Source organism: Cetorhinus maximus, chromosome 6, assembly GCF_964194155.1.
Source record: "Cetorhinus maximus chromosome 6, sCetMax3.hap1.1, whole genome shotgun sequence".
Classification (NCBI taxonomy): domain Eukaryota; kingdom Metazoa; phylum Chordata; class Chondrichthyes; order Lamniformes; family Cetorhinidae; genus Cetorhinus; species Cetorhinus maximus.
Genome location: NC_135884.1, coordinates 91,123,349 through 91,139,960, shown reverse-complemented (window position 1 = coordinate 91,139,960; position 16,612 = coordinate 91,123,349). Strand labels below are relative to the sequence as shown.

General features: G+C 45.2%; 1 protein-coding gene across 2 annotated transcripts in view; it reads left to right on the top strand.

Annotated features, from left to right (window-relative positions):
- Positions 1-16,612, top strand: part of LOC144681903 (matrix metalloproteinase-15-like) — a 161,278-nt gene that overhangs the window by 111,299 nt on the left and 33,367 nt on the right. For both annotated transcript variants that reach the window (XM_078544038.1, XM_078544037.1), the window contains 3 exons: positions 9,978-10,100; positions 10,351-10,658; positions 12,228-12,389. In XM_078544038.1, the coding sequence (XP_078400164.1) occupies positions 9,978-10,100; positions 10,351-10,658; positions 12,228-12,389 (593 nt within the window). The remainder of the gene's footprint in view (positions 1-9,977; positions 10,101-10,350; positions 10,659-12,227; positions 12,390-16,612) is intronic.

Below are 16,612 nucleotides of genomic sequence, written 5' to 3'. Positions count from 1 at the left end.
CCAGGCTATGCAACTAATTCTCCTCAACAGTCCTAACCGTGTCACAACGTCTTGGTGCTCCCCGGACATCCACAATGGCGGTGGAGACAGCCTGCTGACTGTTGCATCCTGTCTGTAATGACTTTGGCGGGCATTCTCTAGAGGGCCATGACTTGGAGGGCCCCGGCCTGCTTTCAGGGTCCTGCTGTGTGGCAGTGGCACCTTCCTCGGCCTGTGGAGCTAGAGCTTCTGAGGTCACAGGAAGAGGGGAGTTGGATGGGCCAGACTCTCACAGAGTCATCTGGATAGATGGGCCAGGAGTGGGTACCTGCGGTTCCTCCTCCCCATGGGTGCCTGGGGGGCCCCAGGCTGACTCCTTGAGGAGCAGGGGTAGCTGGAGTGAAATTGAGCTGCCTGGCACCCCTCTCGCGTACAAGCTGTTGGAGGCCAACTATGGCATCAGCGATGGAGTTGAGCCCGCACAGCAGTACAGGAACGAAGTCCTGGACCAAGGTCTCCATGGCGGCCGCCGCCCTACCAGTGTTGACATCGGTATGTTAACATGCCACGCTGTCACCTCAGACCGAAGGCGGACAGAGTCCTCCATTGTGCCTTGCAATCTGAGTGCAGCAGACATCCCTCCCAGATGTTCCTGAGCTTGCCTTTGCAGCTCCAGCAACTGTGACATGACTGAGTCCAGAGACTCGTCATCTGACTCGGATTCGGCAAATTTCTGGCCTCTAGCAATCCTTCAAGTGCCAGACATGTGGGAAGTCCCTGCTGCCACCTGCAGTGGATCAGACAGTGCGATGTGCGCACCAGATTGTGATCCCAGGGCTACTTTAAAACTAGGTCTCACCAAGGTGTGTGTCTCTGCGCTGATGCAAGGTGTGGGTGAGTGCTGTGACGAGACTTCAGGGAGAATGCCTGCAGATTCCTCTTCTGAGGTTTCTTTGGGGCTTGATTGGAGGCCCTGGGTCATGGACTTGGTCAGTTGTTTGGCACATGTGCCAGCGAAAGCAAGGAGAGATAACTAGTGCATGACAGTGGCCTGCGAAAGAGAGCACATCACTCACGGCATGGTTGTCTGATGGATGTTCCACTGCTGCATCCTCACTTAGTAGAGTTGTGCTGACCTCACCGTCAGCAAAGGAACAGTCCAGATCCTCGCCCGGCACGCTGGATGGCTCTGCTTTCAAAGTGCATGAGAACCTTGATTTCAGGCATTCCGCCACCGGTCTGCGACCTCTCTCTCTCTCAATGTGTGCCAACTTGTCCTGCATGGATAGAGACAGAGAAAGTGTTAGCAGGATGCCTGCTGGGCCAGATGATAAATGTGCCTGGCCTGTGCAGGTGGTGAGTGGTCCCATGAATAGGATGAGGACAATGACGGTGAGTGTGAGAGAGCGAATGGTGATGTCCCTTGCACTGGCAGTGAGTGAGGGCCCTGTGGATGTATGATGGGTTTATAAGTTTATCATCTGTTGAGAGTGATGAAAAGAGTGACTTACCCTGGCGGAACGGAAGAGATCATTCATCCTCTTGTGGAATTGGCTGGCTGTCCTCTTCTGAAGGGCGTTGGCGCTGACCAACGCTACCATTGCCTCCCAAGCCGGATTGGTCATGTTGCTGCCCATCCTGCGGCCAGAGCGGGTGTACAGGACATCCCGGCGGGCCTCCACGTCATCTAGCAGTCACTTGAGGGACACATCGTTAACCGGTGGGGGGCTTCAGTCTTCTTGCCTTTGAGATCCATGTCTCCCGGGCAGCAGTCGTAAGCTGGAAGCAATGAACGCTGTGCTTGCGGCTGGCCTTTAACCATGTTGCCCAGCGTAATGTAACAGTGGGGTGATGGCGGATGGGCGAATGACAGCCTGTCTGCCATGGAAACGGCGTGTTTCCCGGGAGTACATAAATAATGAGGTGGGTTTGGAACGATACGGCGTGAAAACCCACCATTGCAGCTAGCGGGTTATTTGCACTTAGTGCAAATTTGGGAAAATTCTGCCCACGTTACTATAACAAAATCAATGTCGTCTGCTTTTGCTACTTTTTTTTGTAAAATATGTTACTTTTATTACAAGATTGAGTGCTGTAGTTTACTTATTGATGATGCTCACTGATCCAACAGTGACTAAGGAGTGGCCTGGAATTGCTGAACAGCCTCATAGGGATTTTGCTCAGTTGATGTGGGCTACATTTACTGCAGACAGATTGCAGAGGATGGTGGCTGAAACGTGCAGTTGCCATGGCACTTTATGTTGCTGTGGTTGAGTACTCATGTGAAATATCATCACAAAGGGCTAATTGCTACAGGAAAAGATGGATCTAGAGAGGTTTCTGGACATTATCCTGGTGATTGAAACAGAAACTAACTATGGTAGGATTTCTGGCAGCTTCCAGTCACCCTGTTCTCCAAGTATGCTGTGCACAGTCTTGTCCGCAAATGTTTTGTCAGAGTCACTTTATGTTGAAATGCCCACTTTGACCTTGTACATCTAATATGAATGTCTACAAACAGTGCAATTATTTGCTTTGTTATTATGAGTATTGCATAACTCTTGCTGATCCTTATACTGTTTATAATATTGGTTTAGTTTGTATCTAGTGAGCTTCTGATTTTTATTTTAAAAACTTTAAATATTAGGTGAATTTATGAGCTCATCAAAGCAAGAAATGTCACTGAGGAATGCAACATTTTCCAATATCAAGCACTCAACATTAGTATCTAGGACTCCCAGGTCAAAGCATACCATGGCCTAGTTACAGTGTAAAGCACTTTGTGTTCCTAGCCTCAGACAATTACCCCTACTGAAACAATGTGAATTTTCCATTTCCTCTGATAAATGTCATTATGGCCCGTTTGAGTGTGATTTCCAATTTGTGTTGAAGTTGAGGAAATTTTGTTTTCTGTCCGCACGCTCTTATCCTGTCTTCCCCACCCCCACCGCCCTTATCTCAGCTCTTGCGATGCATAGTGTGCTAATCATTAAACGACCCTGTTGACCTCAGTCAGTATTCTCAAAGGCAATTAGGGATGGGCAATAAATGCTGGCCTAGCCAACGACGCACAAACCTCATGAAAGAATAAGAACTGTCAGCCTAATCTTTGCAAGTTGTAGGATAAATTTGACAAGTATCAGGTACTACCAGGACAAAATATTCAGGAAGTCGAACAGGAAGACTTATCACCACGTTCCAACCTCTGTCAGCACCGCCACATGTTTTTCTACCCTTCCCAACATTCACGCACTCGCAACTGCCCCCACCCCCCACCACCACCATCTGTTGTAAGGAGGTATCAGAGAAGGTTGATAAGGGCATCGCTGTTAATGTATATATGGATTTTCAAAAGGCATTTGATACAGTGCCACATAACAGACTTGTGAGCAAAATTCTAGCTCATGGAATAAAAGGGAAAGTAGGCACTTGAATAAGAAATTGTCTGAGTGACAGGAAACAGAGAGTAATGATAAATGGTTATTTTTCAGATTGGAGGAAGGTCTGTAGTGGAGTTCCCCAGGGGTCAGTGTTGGGACCCTTGCTCTTCCTGATACATATTAATGATCTAGACTGTGGTGTTCAGGGCATGATTTCAAAATTTGTATATGATACGAAAATTGGAAACGTTGTCAACTGTGATGAGGATAGCTTTGAACTTCAAAAGGATATAGACATGTTTGCGGATTGGGCAGACAAGTTGCCGATTAAGTTCAATACAGAGAAGTGTAAGGTGATTCGTTCTCACAGGAAGAATATGAAGAGACAGTCTAAAATAAAGAGAGAAACTCTAAAGGAAGTGCAGGAACAGAGGGACCTCGGTGTATATGTACATTAGTCATTGAAGATGGCAGGGCATGTTGAGAGCGCAGTTAATAAAGCATATAGCATCTTAGGCTTTATTAATAGGGGCATTGAGTACAAGAGTAAGGAGGTCATGTTGAACTTGTATAAGACACTAGTTAGGCCTTATCTAGAATACTGCGTCCAGTTCTGGGTGCTATACATGAGGAAGGATGTGAAGTCATTGGAGAAAGTACAGAGGAGATTTACAACAACAATGCCAGGGATAAAGAACTGTTGCTATGAGGCTAGATTGGAGAGGTCGGGACTGTTTTCATTGGAGAAAAGTAGGCTGAGAGGAGACTTGATAGAGATTGTCAAGATCCTGAGGAGTATGGACAGGGTAAATAGTGTGTAACTGTTCCCACTCAAGGGAGCATCAAGAACTGGAGGATACAGGTTCAAAATAATTAGCAAAAGGAGTAAAAGTGATGTGAGGAATTTTTTTTCATCCAGAAGGTGGTTGGAGTCTGGAATGAACTTCCTGAGAGGGTGGTGGAGGCAGGTTTGATTGAGGTTTCAAAAAGGAATTGGATTGCTATCTGAAAAGAAAGAATGTGTAAGGTTACAGGGATAAGGCAGGGGAGTGGGACTAGGTGGAATGCTCTTTCAGCGAGCAAGTGCAGACTCGATGGGTCGAATGACCCCCTTCTACACTGTAAAGATTCTGGCCGGAATTTTATGGCCCCATTGCGGCAGGAATGGGGCTGTAAAATGCGGCAAGCCATTCTAAACTCCATTGACTTCGGCGGGACCGTAAAATCCTGCTGGTGTATAATTTCCCCCTCTGTGATTCTGTAAGTAATCCTTGCCTGCTTTATCGTATTTAAATACCAGAAAAGTAATGGGCTCTCAGCAGCAACCACCCTGTTTTGGAGAACAATGGGGGGAGAAGGCTTTAATAATACAACTATTCCCCTCTATTCAGCCCCTTTTAAATCTCATCAGAGGTCCCTTAGGTCATGTACTTAGGTCTTGAAAGAGAAAAAAGATTCCTCAGGCTATTCAGCTCCTTGTAATGTCACTCCTCCTACAAATGCTGTAGCAAGTAGACGCGTAGACATCTAAAGCACTGAAGGAGGCCATTCAGCCCATTGTGTCTGCGCCAGTCAATGAAGATCTGACTACACTAATCCCATTTTCCAGTGCTTGGCCCATAGCCCTGGAGGCTATCGCAACGCAAGTGAAAATCTAAATACTTCTTAAATGTTACGAGAGTTTCTGACTCAACCACCCTTTCAGGCAATGAGTTCCAGGCTCCCACCACCCTCTGGGTAAAAAACATTCTCTTCAATTCCCCTCTTAGCCTTCTACCTCTTACCTTAAATCTATGCCTCCTGGTTATTGATCCCTCTACTAATGGAAAAAGTGCCTTCCTATCTACCCTATCTATGCCTCTCATAATCTTATACACCCCTTATCAGGTCTCCTCCCAACCTTTGTTGCTCCAAGGAAAACAACCCCAACCTATCCAATCTTTCCTCATGCTCAGACCCTGCAGCCCAGGCAGCATCCTGGTAAATCTCCTCTTCACCCTCTCCAGTGCAATCACATCTTTCCTATAATGTGGCGACCAGAACTGCACGCAGTACTCCAGTTGTGGCCTAACCACCATTTTATACAGTTCCAGCATAACCTCCCTGCTCATGTATTCTATAAATCGGCTAATTAAGGCAAGTATCCCATGTGCCTTCTTAACCACCTAATCTACCTGCCCTGCTACCTTCAGGGATCTAAGGTCCCTCTGATCTTCAGTACTTTCCAGGGCCATGCCATTCATACTGTAATCCCTTGCCTTGTTAGCCCTCCCCAAGTGCATTACCTCACACTTTTCCGGGTTGAATTACGTTTGCCACTGTTCTGCCCGTGTGACCAGTCCATTGAAATCCTCCTGCAGTTTACGGCTATCCTCCTCACTATTTACCACCCTCACAATTTTTGTGTCACCCGTGAGCTTCTTGATCATACCCCCTACATTTAAGTCCAAATCATTTATGCACACCACAAACAGCAAAGGGCCCCAGCACTGAGCCCCACGGAACCCCACTGGAAACAGACTTCCAGTCACAGAAACACCCCTCTACCATTACCCTTTACTTCCTGCCTCTTAGCCAATTTTGGATCTAACGTGCAACTTTGTCTTCGATCCCACGGCTCTTACTTTCTTGACCAGTCTGCCATGAAAGACCTTATCAAAAGCCTTGCTAAAGTCCATGTGGACCACATCAAATGCATTACTCTCATCAACACTCCTGGGGGAGTATTTTCTCCTGTCATGTGGGCTGGGTGCGGGCGGGTGCGCAGCTGCTCGCTGCCCGTGATCGGCTGCGCGCCGCCATTTTACGTGGGTGGTTCAATTAAGGCCAGCCCAGCATGACGCGCACCCGGAAGCGCTCAGTGTTCCCTGTGCAGGTGGGGGGAAGAGGGAGAGTCAGGGCCTGCGCTTTTTTGCGCATGCGCGCATAAGGGCGCAGAAATTCCCCTGAGGCATAGAACTGCCTCAGGGAGATTAATTTCGTTATGAAAAATGGGAAAAAAATTGTTTCTTAATTACTCCGACATGTCCCCTCATGTGACAGTGTCACATGAGCTGGGACATGTTTATGTATTTCAATAAAATTTTTAATTTAATTTATAAAGCCTTCATGAAACCTCATTCCGCTCCCGCACGCCGACCAGAAGATTCAGGCCCAGGTTACCTCCTCAAAAATTCGATCAAATTTGACATACACAACCTTCCCTTAACAAATCCATGCTGACTATCCCTGACTAATCTGTGTCATAGAAGTCTACAGCACAGAAAAACGCCCTTTGGCCCATCGAGTCTGCAAAGGTTAAACAACTACTTAGCTATTCTAATCCCAGTTTCCAAGTGTCTCTCTAAGTGCAGATATATTCAGACCCTCAGAATTCCTTCTAGCAACTTCCCCACCACCAAGATTAGGCTGACTGGCCTGTAATTTCCTGGCCTATCCTTTCCTTTTTTAATAATGGGGCACTAGCAGTCCTCCAGTCCCCTGGCATCTCACCTGTGGCCAGAGAGGATTTGAAAATTACTGCCAGGGCCCCTGATATCTCTTCCCTTGCTTCTCTCAACAGCCTTGGATACATCTCATCCGGGCCTGCGGATTTATCCACTTTTAAGGCCGCTAAACCCGCTAGTACCTCCTCTCTCTCGATGTTAACTTCCTCTAATATTTCACAGTCCTCCACCCTGATGTCTATACCTGCATCGTCCTTTTCCATTGTGAAGACCGACGCAAAGTATTCATTGAGGACTGCACCCATGTCTTTCGGATCCACACACAGATTACCTCTATGGTCCCTAATTGGCCCTATTCTTTCCCTAGTTATTCTCTTGCTCTTTATATATTTAAAAAACTCCTTTGGGTTTTCCTTTATCCTACCCACCAATGCTTTCTCATGCACTCTCTTGGCTTTTCTAACTTCCTTTTTAAGTTCCCCTCTGCACATCGAGGGTTCTCTGGACTTGGTCTCCCCCTTTGTCTTTATGAGGACATATTTGCCCTGTACTCTCACTATTTCTTCCTTGAATGCCTGCCACTGCTCTGATGCAGTTTTATCTGCAAGTAGCTGCTCCCAGTCCACTGGGCCAAATCGTATCTCATCTTAGTAGAATTAGCCTTTCCCCAGTATAGAACTTTTATTCCCAGCCCAACCTTATCTTTTTCCATAACTGCCCTAAATCTAACTTGAGTTATGGTCACTATCTCCAAAATGTTCCCCTACTGATACCCGGGGGTATGCCCAGGCTCATTTCCGAATATTAAGTCCAGAACTGCCCTCTCCCTTGCTGGGCTTTCTACATACTGGCTAAGAAATTTCTTCTGGATAGAACTTAAGAATTTTGCTCCCTCCCTACCTTGCACACTAAAACTATCCCAGCTAATATTTGGGTAGTTAAAATCCCCTACTATCACTGCCCTTTTATTCTTACACTTCTCTGAAACTTGATTACATATTTGATCTTCTATCTCTCCCTGACTGTTTGGGGGCCTATAGTACTCACCCAACAATGTGTTTGCCCCTTTTGTGTTTTTTACTTCTACCCATATGGCTTCATTTGATGATCCTTCCAAGACATCATCCCTCCTGACTGCTGTAATTGATTCCTTGATCAAAATTGCAACCCCCCCCCCTCCTCTTCCATTCCCCTCTCTATCTTGTTTGAATACCCTATAACCAGGAATGTTGAGCTGCCAATCCTGCCCTTTTAGCCAAGTCTCGGTCATAGCTATGATATCATACTCCCACGTGCCTACCTGTGCCCTCAGCTCATCTGTCTTATTCCTCAGGCTCCTTGCATTAAAATATATTCCATTTAGCCATGCTAAACTCATTTCTTTCTTACCTAGCCTATGTTTCCTCTGCCTTACAGACTCACTCACGAGCGTTTTAACTTCTAATTCCATCTCAGCTTCTCTCCCCTCTGAACTACTTTTCAGGATCTCATCCCCCCCCCGCTGCCAATTTAGTTTAAATCTGCCCCAACAGCATTAGCAAACCTCCCCGCGAGGATGTTGGTCCCGTTCCTGTTTGGATGAAGCTCGTCCAACTTGTACTGGTCCCACCTCCCCCAGAAACAGTCCCACTGCCCCAAGAATCTAAAGCCCCCCCCCCTCCTGCACCATTTCTCCAACCAAGCATTCATCTGCTCTATCCCTCTGTTCCTGTACTCACTACTGCGTGGCACTGGGAGTAATATGGAGATTACCACCTTTGTAGTCCTGCTTTTCAATTTCCTACTTAATTCCCTAAAGCCTGTTTGCAGGACCTCATTTCCCTTTCTTTCCTATGCCATTGGCCCCAACACGGACCACAACCTCTGGCTGATCACCCTCCCCCTTCAGAATGCCCTGCAGCCGTTCATAACATCCTTGACCCTGGCACCTGGAAGGCAACATACCACTCTGGAGTCACCTCTACGGCCGCAGAAGTGCCTGTCTGCTGCCCTCACTAACAAATCCCCCACCACTATTGCCTTTCCACACTTCTTCCTCCCGCCCTGAGCAGCTGGACCACCCACAGTGCCATGGTCCTTGCTCTGGTTGGTCTGCACAGAGGAACCGTCACTCTCACCATTTTCCAAGTCCGAAAAATGGTTTGTGAGTGAGATGTACTCAGGGCGATTCCCTCACTACCTGCCTGGTCCCCTTCTTCTGTCTGGCGGCCACTCATTCTCTCTCTGCTTGCACTTCCTTAAGCTTCGGGGTGACCACGTCCTGAAACATGCTATCCACAAACCTCTCAGCCTCGTGAATGCACCGTAGTGCCCCCAGCTGCCGCTCAAGCTCCTGAACCCGGAGTTCGAGTTTCTCCAGTTGGAGGCACCGCCTGCACACACGGTCATCCAGACCGTCAGGAGCATCTAGGATTTCCCACATAACGCAGGATGTGCAAATCATGGGACTAAGCTCCCCAGACATATCTTAACTAAATATAATATGGACCCTTGCTTTTATTTTCCCCTTACTCGTACTTGAGAATAGACTAGATGCCAGATCCTCTAGATAGACTAGATTTTCTAGATGCTGCTGACTGCCTGTCCCAGGGTCCTCCTGTCACACTTTCCACTAGGTACTGCTGACTACCTGTCCCAGGGTCCCCCTGTCACACTCTCCTCTAGGTGCTGCTGACTGCCTGTCCCAGGGTCCTCCTCTTGCACTCTCCTCTAAGTGCTGCAGACAGCCGGTCCCAGGTCTTCCTCTTCCACTCTCCTCATAGTATAGTATCACTGACTTTTGCAGCCATGCAGATGCAGGCTCCCTGTTAGTGCTAGGGATCCTGTCAGAAAACCATGCTGCAAGCGTTATGAACCAAACCCAGGAAAATAGGTCAGGTCATAGGTTGGATGTCCCAGCCCTATCCTCTCCAGTGGTGAATTCGGACCATTGAAGAGCTAACCCAAAGGGAAATCCAACCCAATGTGTTTAAGCATTAAATATCAGAAGATCCAGCTGCTTTCAGTTTTTCTTGAAAGCTTTAGTCTTGTCATTGTGAGCAAACCCAGATTATACTCTACAGTTAGGAAAGAAAAATGTGTTCAGGGTGGCCTGAGCAAACAAGTAGCACTGTCGATATTGAGAACAGGATGTAAGTTTTACTTGAACTTTTTGTTTGTTAACCTCTGCCAGGTGGATGAAGAAGCCCCGCTGTGGTGTTCCTGACAACTTTGGTACAGAAATCAAGACGAATCTGCGACGCAAGCGGTATGCCCTTACAGGACAAAAGTGGAACCGGGAACGTATCACATTCAGGTAAGGAACACAGACTAAACCTTAAAAACCTCATTCAAATCTTATAGTACTCTCTGTGCTTGTGTACTGCTGTGTCTGTATGTATGTGTGGGTGTGTCTGTACGATCAACCCTTTCTAAAATCTTGTGTGCTTCATCTGAGTAAAAGGCATCGCATTATCAAGTTAGACTTATAAGCTTAATACCTTTCTCCAAAGCTTATGCTTAGATTTGAGGTCCCTAATTAATTCCATTACTATTCCTTAATGCAGTATCCAGAACTATACACCCAAAGTGGGAGAATATAAGTCACTCCAGGCCATCCGGAAGGCTTTTGCAGTCTGGCAGAAAGCTACACCGTTAATCTTTGAGGAAGTTCCTTATTACGATATTCGATATGGCCGCAGGAAGAATGCAGACATCATGGTCTTCTTTGCCTCTGGTTTCCATGGAGACAGTTCCCCATTTGATGGTGAGGGTGGCTTCTTGGCTCATGCCTACTTCCCTGGCCCTGGAATGGGTGGAGACACACATTTTGATTCAGACGAGCCTTGGACACTGGAAAACATTGACCTTCAGGGTAAGAGTGATTTTCTTTTGCTTCTCTCTCAGACATGGAAGGAAAGCGTGAATAGTAAACTAGCTTGAGATTATATCATCCTTTCTTCCCTGAGCTTCCGCACTGAATGACTCTTCATCCTTGATGGTTTCAATCTCCATTTTAGCTTCTGCAGCCCTCTCTCCTCTGAATTAACTGCCCTTCTTGTCCTCCCTAAATCTTTCCTTCTTTATAAATTCTCTTACCCATATTCATGGACAACCTCTTGACCCTGCAATCTATGCGGCCTCTCTATCAGTGTCCATTACTAACAGCGTCAAATCAACCACTTACTTGTACCCCATATTGCTCTATACCCTATTCTAACTGGAGGTTAACTCCGGTTTGCTGTATTGCCTTAAAGTGCATGGTAAGCTGGTACATTAAAAGAAAAAGCCCCCTTTTCACAACGGCAGGATCCATTTTTTCTGGCAGGGTTAGTGCTGGGGAGCACTGATGGCTGTAATCCTGGTGTAACTGCTGCAATTGTTACTCGTGCATTAAGAGTCTTGATATCTAACCCAAAGACATTTTCATTCTATTGTTAAATAGCACGTGCCTGACAATGTACTGCTCTCACAGATAGCTCACAAGCATCTGCTCAGATTATCTCCCATCACAGCTGAGAATAGGAACTTATCGTGTGGAATATCATGGATGCATCCCACATTTCATCTCTCCATACCATAGCATGTTTGACTCCCAAAGGGTGCTATCTTTATTGCTTATGACAAGATTTGAGACACCTAATTTCAATATCCTGAACTCTGGTAGAAAGATTATAATTAACTTTATATCTTTTAAGCTTGCCTTTGGTTCTGGTTTGCTGAGGTGATATGTTCATTTTTGAGAGTCAACAAAACTAAATCATGCATGTTCTGTGTTAATTGATGAAGTTTAATGAGCAAAAAAATTAACACCCACATTAGAAATATATAACTATATCTAGAGGATAATTAACTTAACTCAAAATCAGCACGTGCAATAGCTCTAATGCACAAAGGAAATGAGATCTTGTGCTGCCAGGCATTAATTTAGTATGTAACCACTTTTATTCAGATGACAGTCACTGTCTGCTTTGACCTCATCTCTTCAAAGGAGAGTGATTTTATCAGAGAGTATTGTAAAGTATGTGCAGCATTGATTATATTCATTTGAAGAGGTTTGTGAGAGGGAGATAAATTGATTATCTTTGACAAATGGCTACTTCTTGAGGTAATGTAACATTGTCCCAATTCTCCTGCTGCAGGCTGGCAATTTTTTGAATTATCAGGCCTATGTTTGCTTTGTTGGCCATTTAGGTGAGGCCAATGTGATCAGTGCGCTATTCTAACTGCTCTTGAAGAATAACTTATGCTGATCCCAATGCCATCATTGATACAGTGTTAATCAGTATAATAGCATGTTATTCTTTGGTTTCCCCTGTGTCTTCTATCCTTTAAGCAAGTACCTCTATCTGACATGAGGTGAAAGGTGTACCTTACACTGGTTTTATGAATTACTATAGTATGTTAACTGGTTTTGGTTCTGATCAATTGTTTCTGTCCACAGGGAATGACCTGTTCCTGGTGGCAGTACATGAGCTGGGCCATGCTCTGGGCCTAGAACATTCTAACAATCCAAGCGCCATCATGGCACCCTTTTACCAGTGGATGGAAACAGAGAAATTTGAGCTTCCGGAAGATGACCTTAGGGGGATCCAGCAGATTTATGGTGAGCTTGAGGGATATTTATTTATTCTCTGTTTTTTATGTTTTGAGGTGCAATTCATTTTTAATTCCAAGCTCTTCATGTACCAAGGGTATTTCACAGACGGTACAAGATAACTCTAACAGCCAATTGTATATTGAAGTGTCACGACTCACTGGGGATAGTGCACTGTAATATCAAGCCCCACTGTTCCCCAAACCGCGACAAATGTGAAAAGTTTGACCAAACCACCAGATTACCCCAATACTACCTAATTGTTTAATTTAGCTTAACAGAATACGAGCACCTGGTTTGTAAACTTAATAAGTAAATAATTGTTTATTGAACAAAAAAAACCTTAGCTGTCACTGTCCTTAAAGGAATAGCTCCTGGAAATCGGGTTGTCATAGCCATGATTGTAAGTACATACTGATGTCCTGCTTTCGTTTTGGGTAATGGTCCTACACAATCTACTAATACCTGACTGAACAGTTCTTCAAAAACTGTTATTGGTATTAAAGGTGCTGGTTTAATTACGTTTTGAGGTTTACCTATCACCTGACATGTCTGACACGTTTTACAAAATTGCACTACGTCCTTATGAAGTCTTGGCCAGGTGTTTATCGATGCTTGGGTTTCCCATATTCCTACATGTCCTGCCATAGGGATTTCATGTGCTATATTGGCAATATTTGGGCAGTACCACTATCTGAGCAATTGTCCATTCCTCATCCGCAGGTCTGTGAGTGTGTCTCCACTTTCTCATCAGAACTTCATTTTTAATGTAATAGCACTCCGGAACTCCTTCCACCTCAGCTTCAGTATGACCTGACTCTACTAACTTGTTTAACCCTGGATCTGCTTTCTGAACCTCAATTATTGAAAACATGCCAAACACTCCCTTTGAATTATCCTCATCCTTAAAGAAAGTTTTGGATACTCTAACATCTGCTCATGGTATTACTTGAACCTCTGGTGATGGACTTTGTTTAGACATTGCTCTGGTCACCACACACGATGGAAAAATAGCAGGAACTACTACTTGCACCTGCTGCTTCTCTTTAGCCTCTCTTGGACTTTCTGTAATTATGGGCAAAGCTATAACCTTCACTCTTGCCAAATCATTTGCCAGGAGTAGATCAACTCCATCAACGGGCTATATTTTAACCACTCCTACAACCACCGATCCAGACAACAAATCACACTCCAATTGCACTTTGTACAATGGAACCGGGATATAATCTCCACTTATCCTGTTTACCAATATTTTAGCTTTCATTGAACTCTCTGGGTGGAAAACTAGGTCCTTCTCCAACAAGAGAGTTTGAGTAGCTCCTGTGTCCCTTAATATAGCTATGGGTTTAGCTGTATCATTTGATGAAAAAGGGGTTATCTTTCCTTTGGAAAAAAACCCTTCATATCTCTCATCCACCTTATTCACTTAACCTGCATTCACAGCAGTATTTACCTCCAGACCCTTATTTGTAGTTAAAGCTACAATTTAATCCACAGCATTTTCTTTTTGAGTTCCCTTATCGGACTCACTCTTACGAACTCCAATAAGTCCCTTGGGCTTCCCTCGCAACTTCCAGCGTTCTGAATGAAGGTGTCCTACTTTATTATAATGGAAACACTTAGGCCTTCGAGTTTTACCCTCCACCCTCAGTACCTTCCTGATCTGGGGAGGAAATCTCAAGGTATCCCCAGCGATCCATTCTTACCCTGGCTACTTGCCTTCCTTTCACTCTCCCACTTTCTATCCTTTTCAAATTTATGGGGGTGATGGAAAAAAGGGTCAGGATTTCCCGGTTGGTAAGCGGGGGGGTGGGGCCCACTCGCCGAAGCGTAAAATGACGCGGGATGACATCGGGCGGAACTCCCGATGTCACCCCGCCCCATTTCAATTTTCAGGTAGGCGGGGGCTCAGCAGAATCAGCTGTGCGCCCACTAACCTGTCAATGGCCAATTGAGGCCATTGACAAAGTCATTGAAGTAATTAGTGGACCTGCCCGTCCAACCTTAAGGTTGGCGGGCAGGCTGGGAGCCCCGGTGGACATTAGAAAAAGCATGAAACCTCATCCACGGGCGAGATGAGGTTTCATGTAGGTTTTTTAAAATGTAATAAAAGTGTCTTTTAAAGTGATGGACATGTCCCAACTCATGTCACATGAGGGGACATGTCAGGGAAATTCTTTTTTACTATTTTAAAGATTCTTTTATTGTGGAGCCGATCTCCCTGAGGCAGCACTTAGCCTCAGGGAGATGACTGCACTTTTTCGTGCGCATGCGCGAAAGAGCGCTCTCTTGGCTCAGGGAATCCCCACCCACCCGCACAGGGAGTGCATAGCACTTCCTGGCGGACGTCACGCTGGGCGGGCCTTAATCGGCCCACCCACGTAAAATGGAAGCGCACCCCCAAATCGGGGGTGCCGATTGGAGGTGTGCCTCCACGCGCCCGCTCCTAAACTCCCCCCCCCTCCCGACAGGGGGAAAATTCTGCCCAAGGTTTAGTTTTATGGATCAGCTCATAATCATCAGCCATTCCTGCTGCCTGTCTAGCAGTTGCAACCCTTTGGTCTTCAACATGGGTTCTTATTACAGAAGGTAGGGAGTTTTTAAATTCTTCCAAGAGAATGGTCTCTCTGAGAACTTCATAGGTTGTTTCAATTCCTATTGCTGGTATCCACCTGTCAAAACGACTTGCTTAATCCTTTCAAATTCAAGTAAGCTTGCCCAAGCTTTCTTCCTTAAATTTCAAAACTTTTTTCTGTATGCTTCAGGGACCAACTCATATGCACTCAAAATGGCCTTTTTCACCACATCATAATCCCTAGAAACCTCCTCTGACAGTGAAGCTTAAATTTCCTGTGCTCTACCTGTCAATTTGCTCTGCATGGGCAATGTCCAGTTTTCCTTTGGCCAGTTCATCTGTTTAGCTATCTTCTCAAATGAAATAAAGAATGAACCAACATCCCTTTCCTCAAACTTCAGAAGAGCCTGCACATATTTAAACATCTACCCACTGGGTTCTGATCTGGAAATAAGTCCTGCCTCACCTACTGGTGTCTCTTTTTTGACTGCCCGCACTCTAAGCTGAATTTCTGTCTCTCTTTTTCTTTTTCCTCCTTTTCTAACCTCACCATTTCTACTTCCCTTTCTTGTTTTCTTTCTCTCTCCTGCCTTTCTGCCTGTTCCCTTTGAAATGCTCTTTCTCTTTCTGCTGCCTCTAATTCAATTTCCTTCATTTGCAACTGGATTTGAGCCCATTCTAATGAACCACCCCTTGGAGAACTTGGCCTCTTGGGTATTCCTTCCAATTTCAAATGCTGTGCCATCCCTTGGATTATCTCTGCCTTCCTAGCTTTAGAAGACAATTCTACTCTTAATTTACTTGCCAATTCGATTAATCTGGCTTTTGGGATCCCTTGTAAATCGTCAGGGACATCTCTCCCACTTGCAGGAAAGCTTTAGCAGTTTCCAGTGCCATCTTATTTTTGATTGTACAAACCTGGTGTTTCCTTTTAGCCTTTATTACATACTAAATCTACACCCAAATTGTTGTTGTCTTTTGTTCCAAAATATCTTGGACGAGCCCCCAAACCTTGTCACGACTCACTCGGGATAGTGCGCTGTAATATCAAACACCACTGTTCCCTGAGCCGCGAGGTGAAAAGTTTGACCAAACCACCTGATTGCCCCAATTCTATCTCACTGTTTAATTTAGGTTAACAGAATACGAGCATCAGGTTTGTAAACTTAATAAGTAAATAACTGTTTATTGAACATATTGTCTTTAACTAATAGCAAAAGAAAGAAATATGAACTGCTAACTTCTAACATTATAACTTAAACTCTATCCCCTTCTTAAATCCCTATACACACACACACAAGATACATAAGACACATAAAACATGGATTTTAAGGGTGGAATAAAACAGTTCAATAGCACCAATCCAGAGTACAGGATTCAATGGGTTGATTTTGATTGATGTCTTCCAAATTTCTTTCGGTTCTTGTTGATGACACGAGGTGGTCTTCCAGCACTTTCAGTATTTAGTTCACTGGTTGAGAATTTGCTTTTCAACGTCTCTAACAGTGGTTTTCCCCTTTTCCTTTTTACAGGGGTTTCCTCAGAGAGAGAGAGGAGGCTATAGAGATATAAGGAAAAGATATTTTAGATGTTTTCTCCTTGTAGGCCAGGAGCTCTCTGCTGCTGTGGAATTACTGAAATCCTCCACACACAGGCG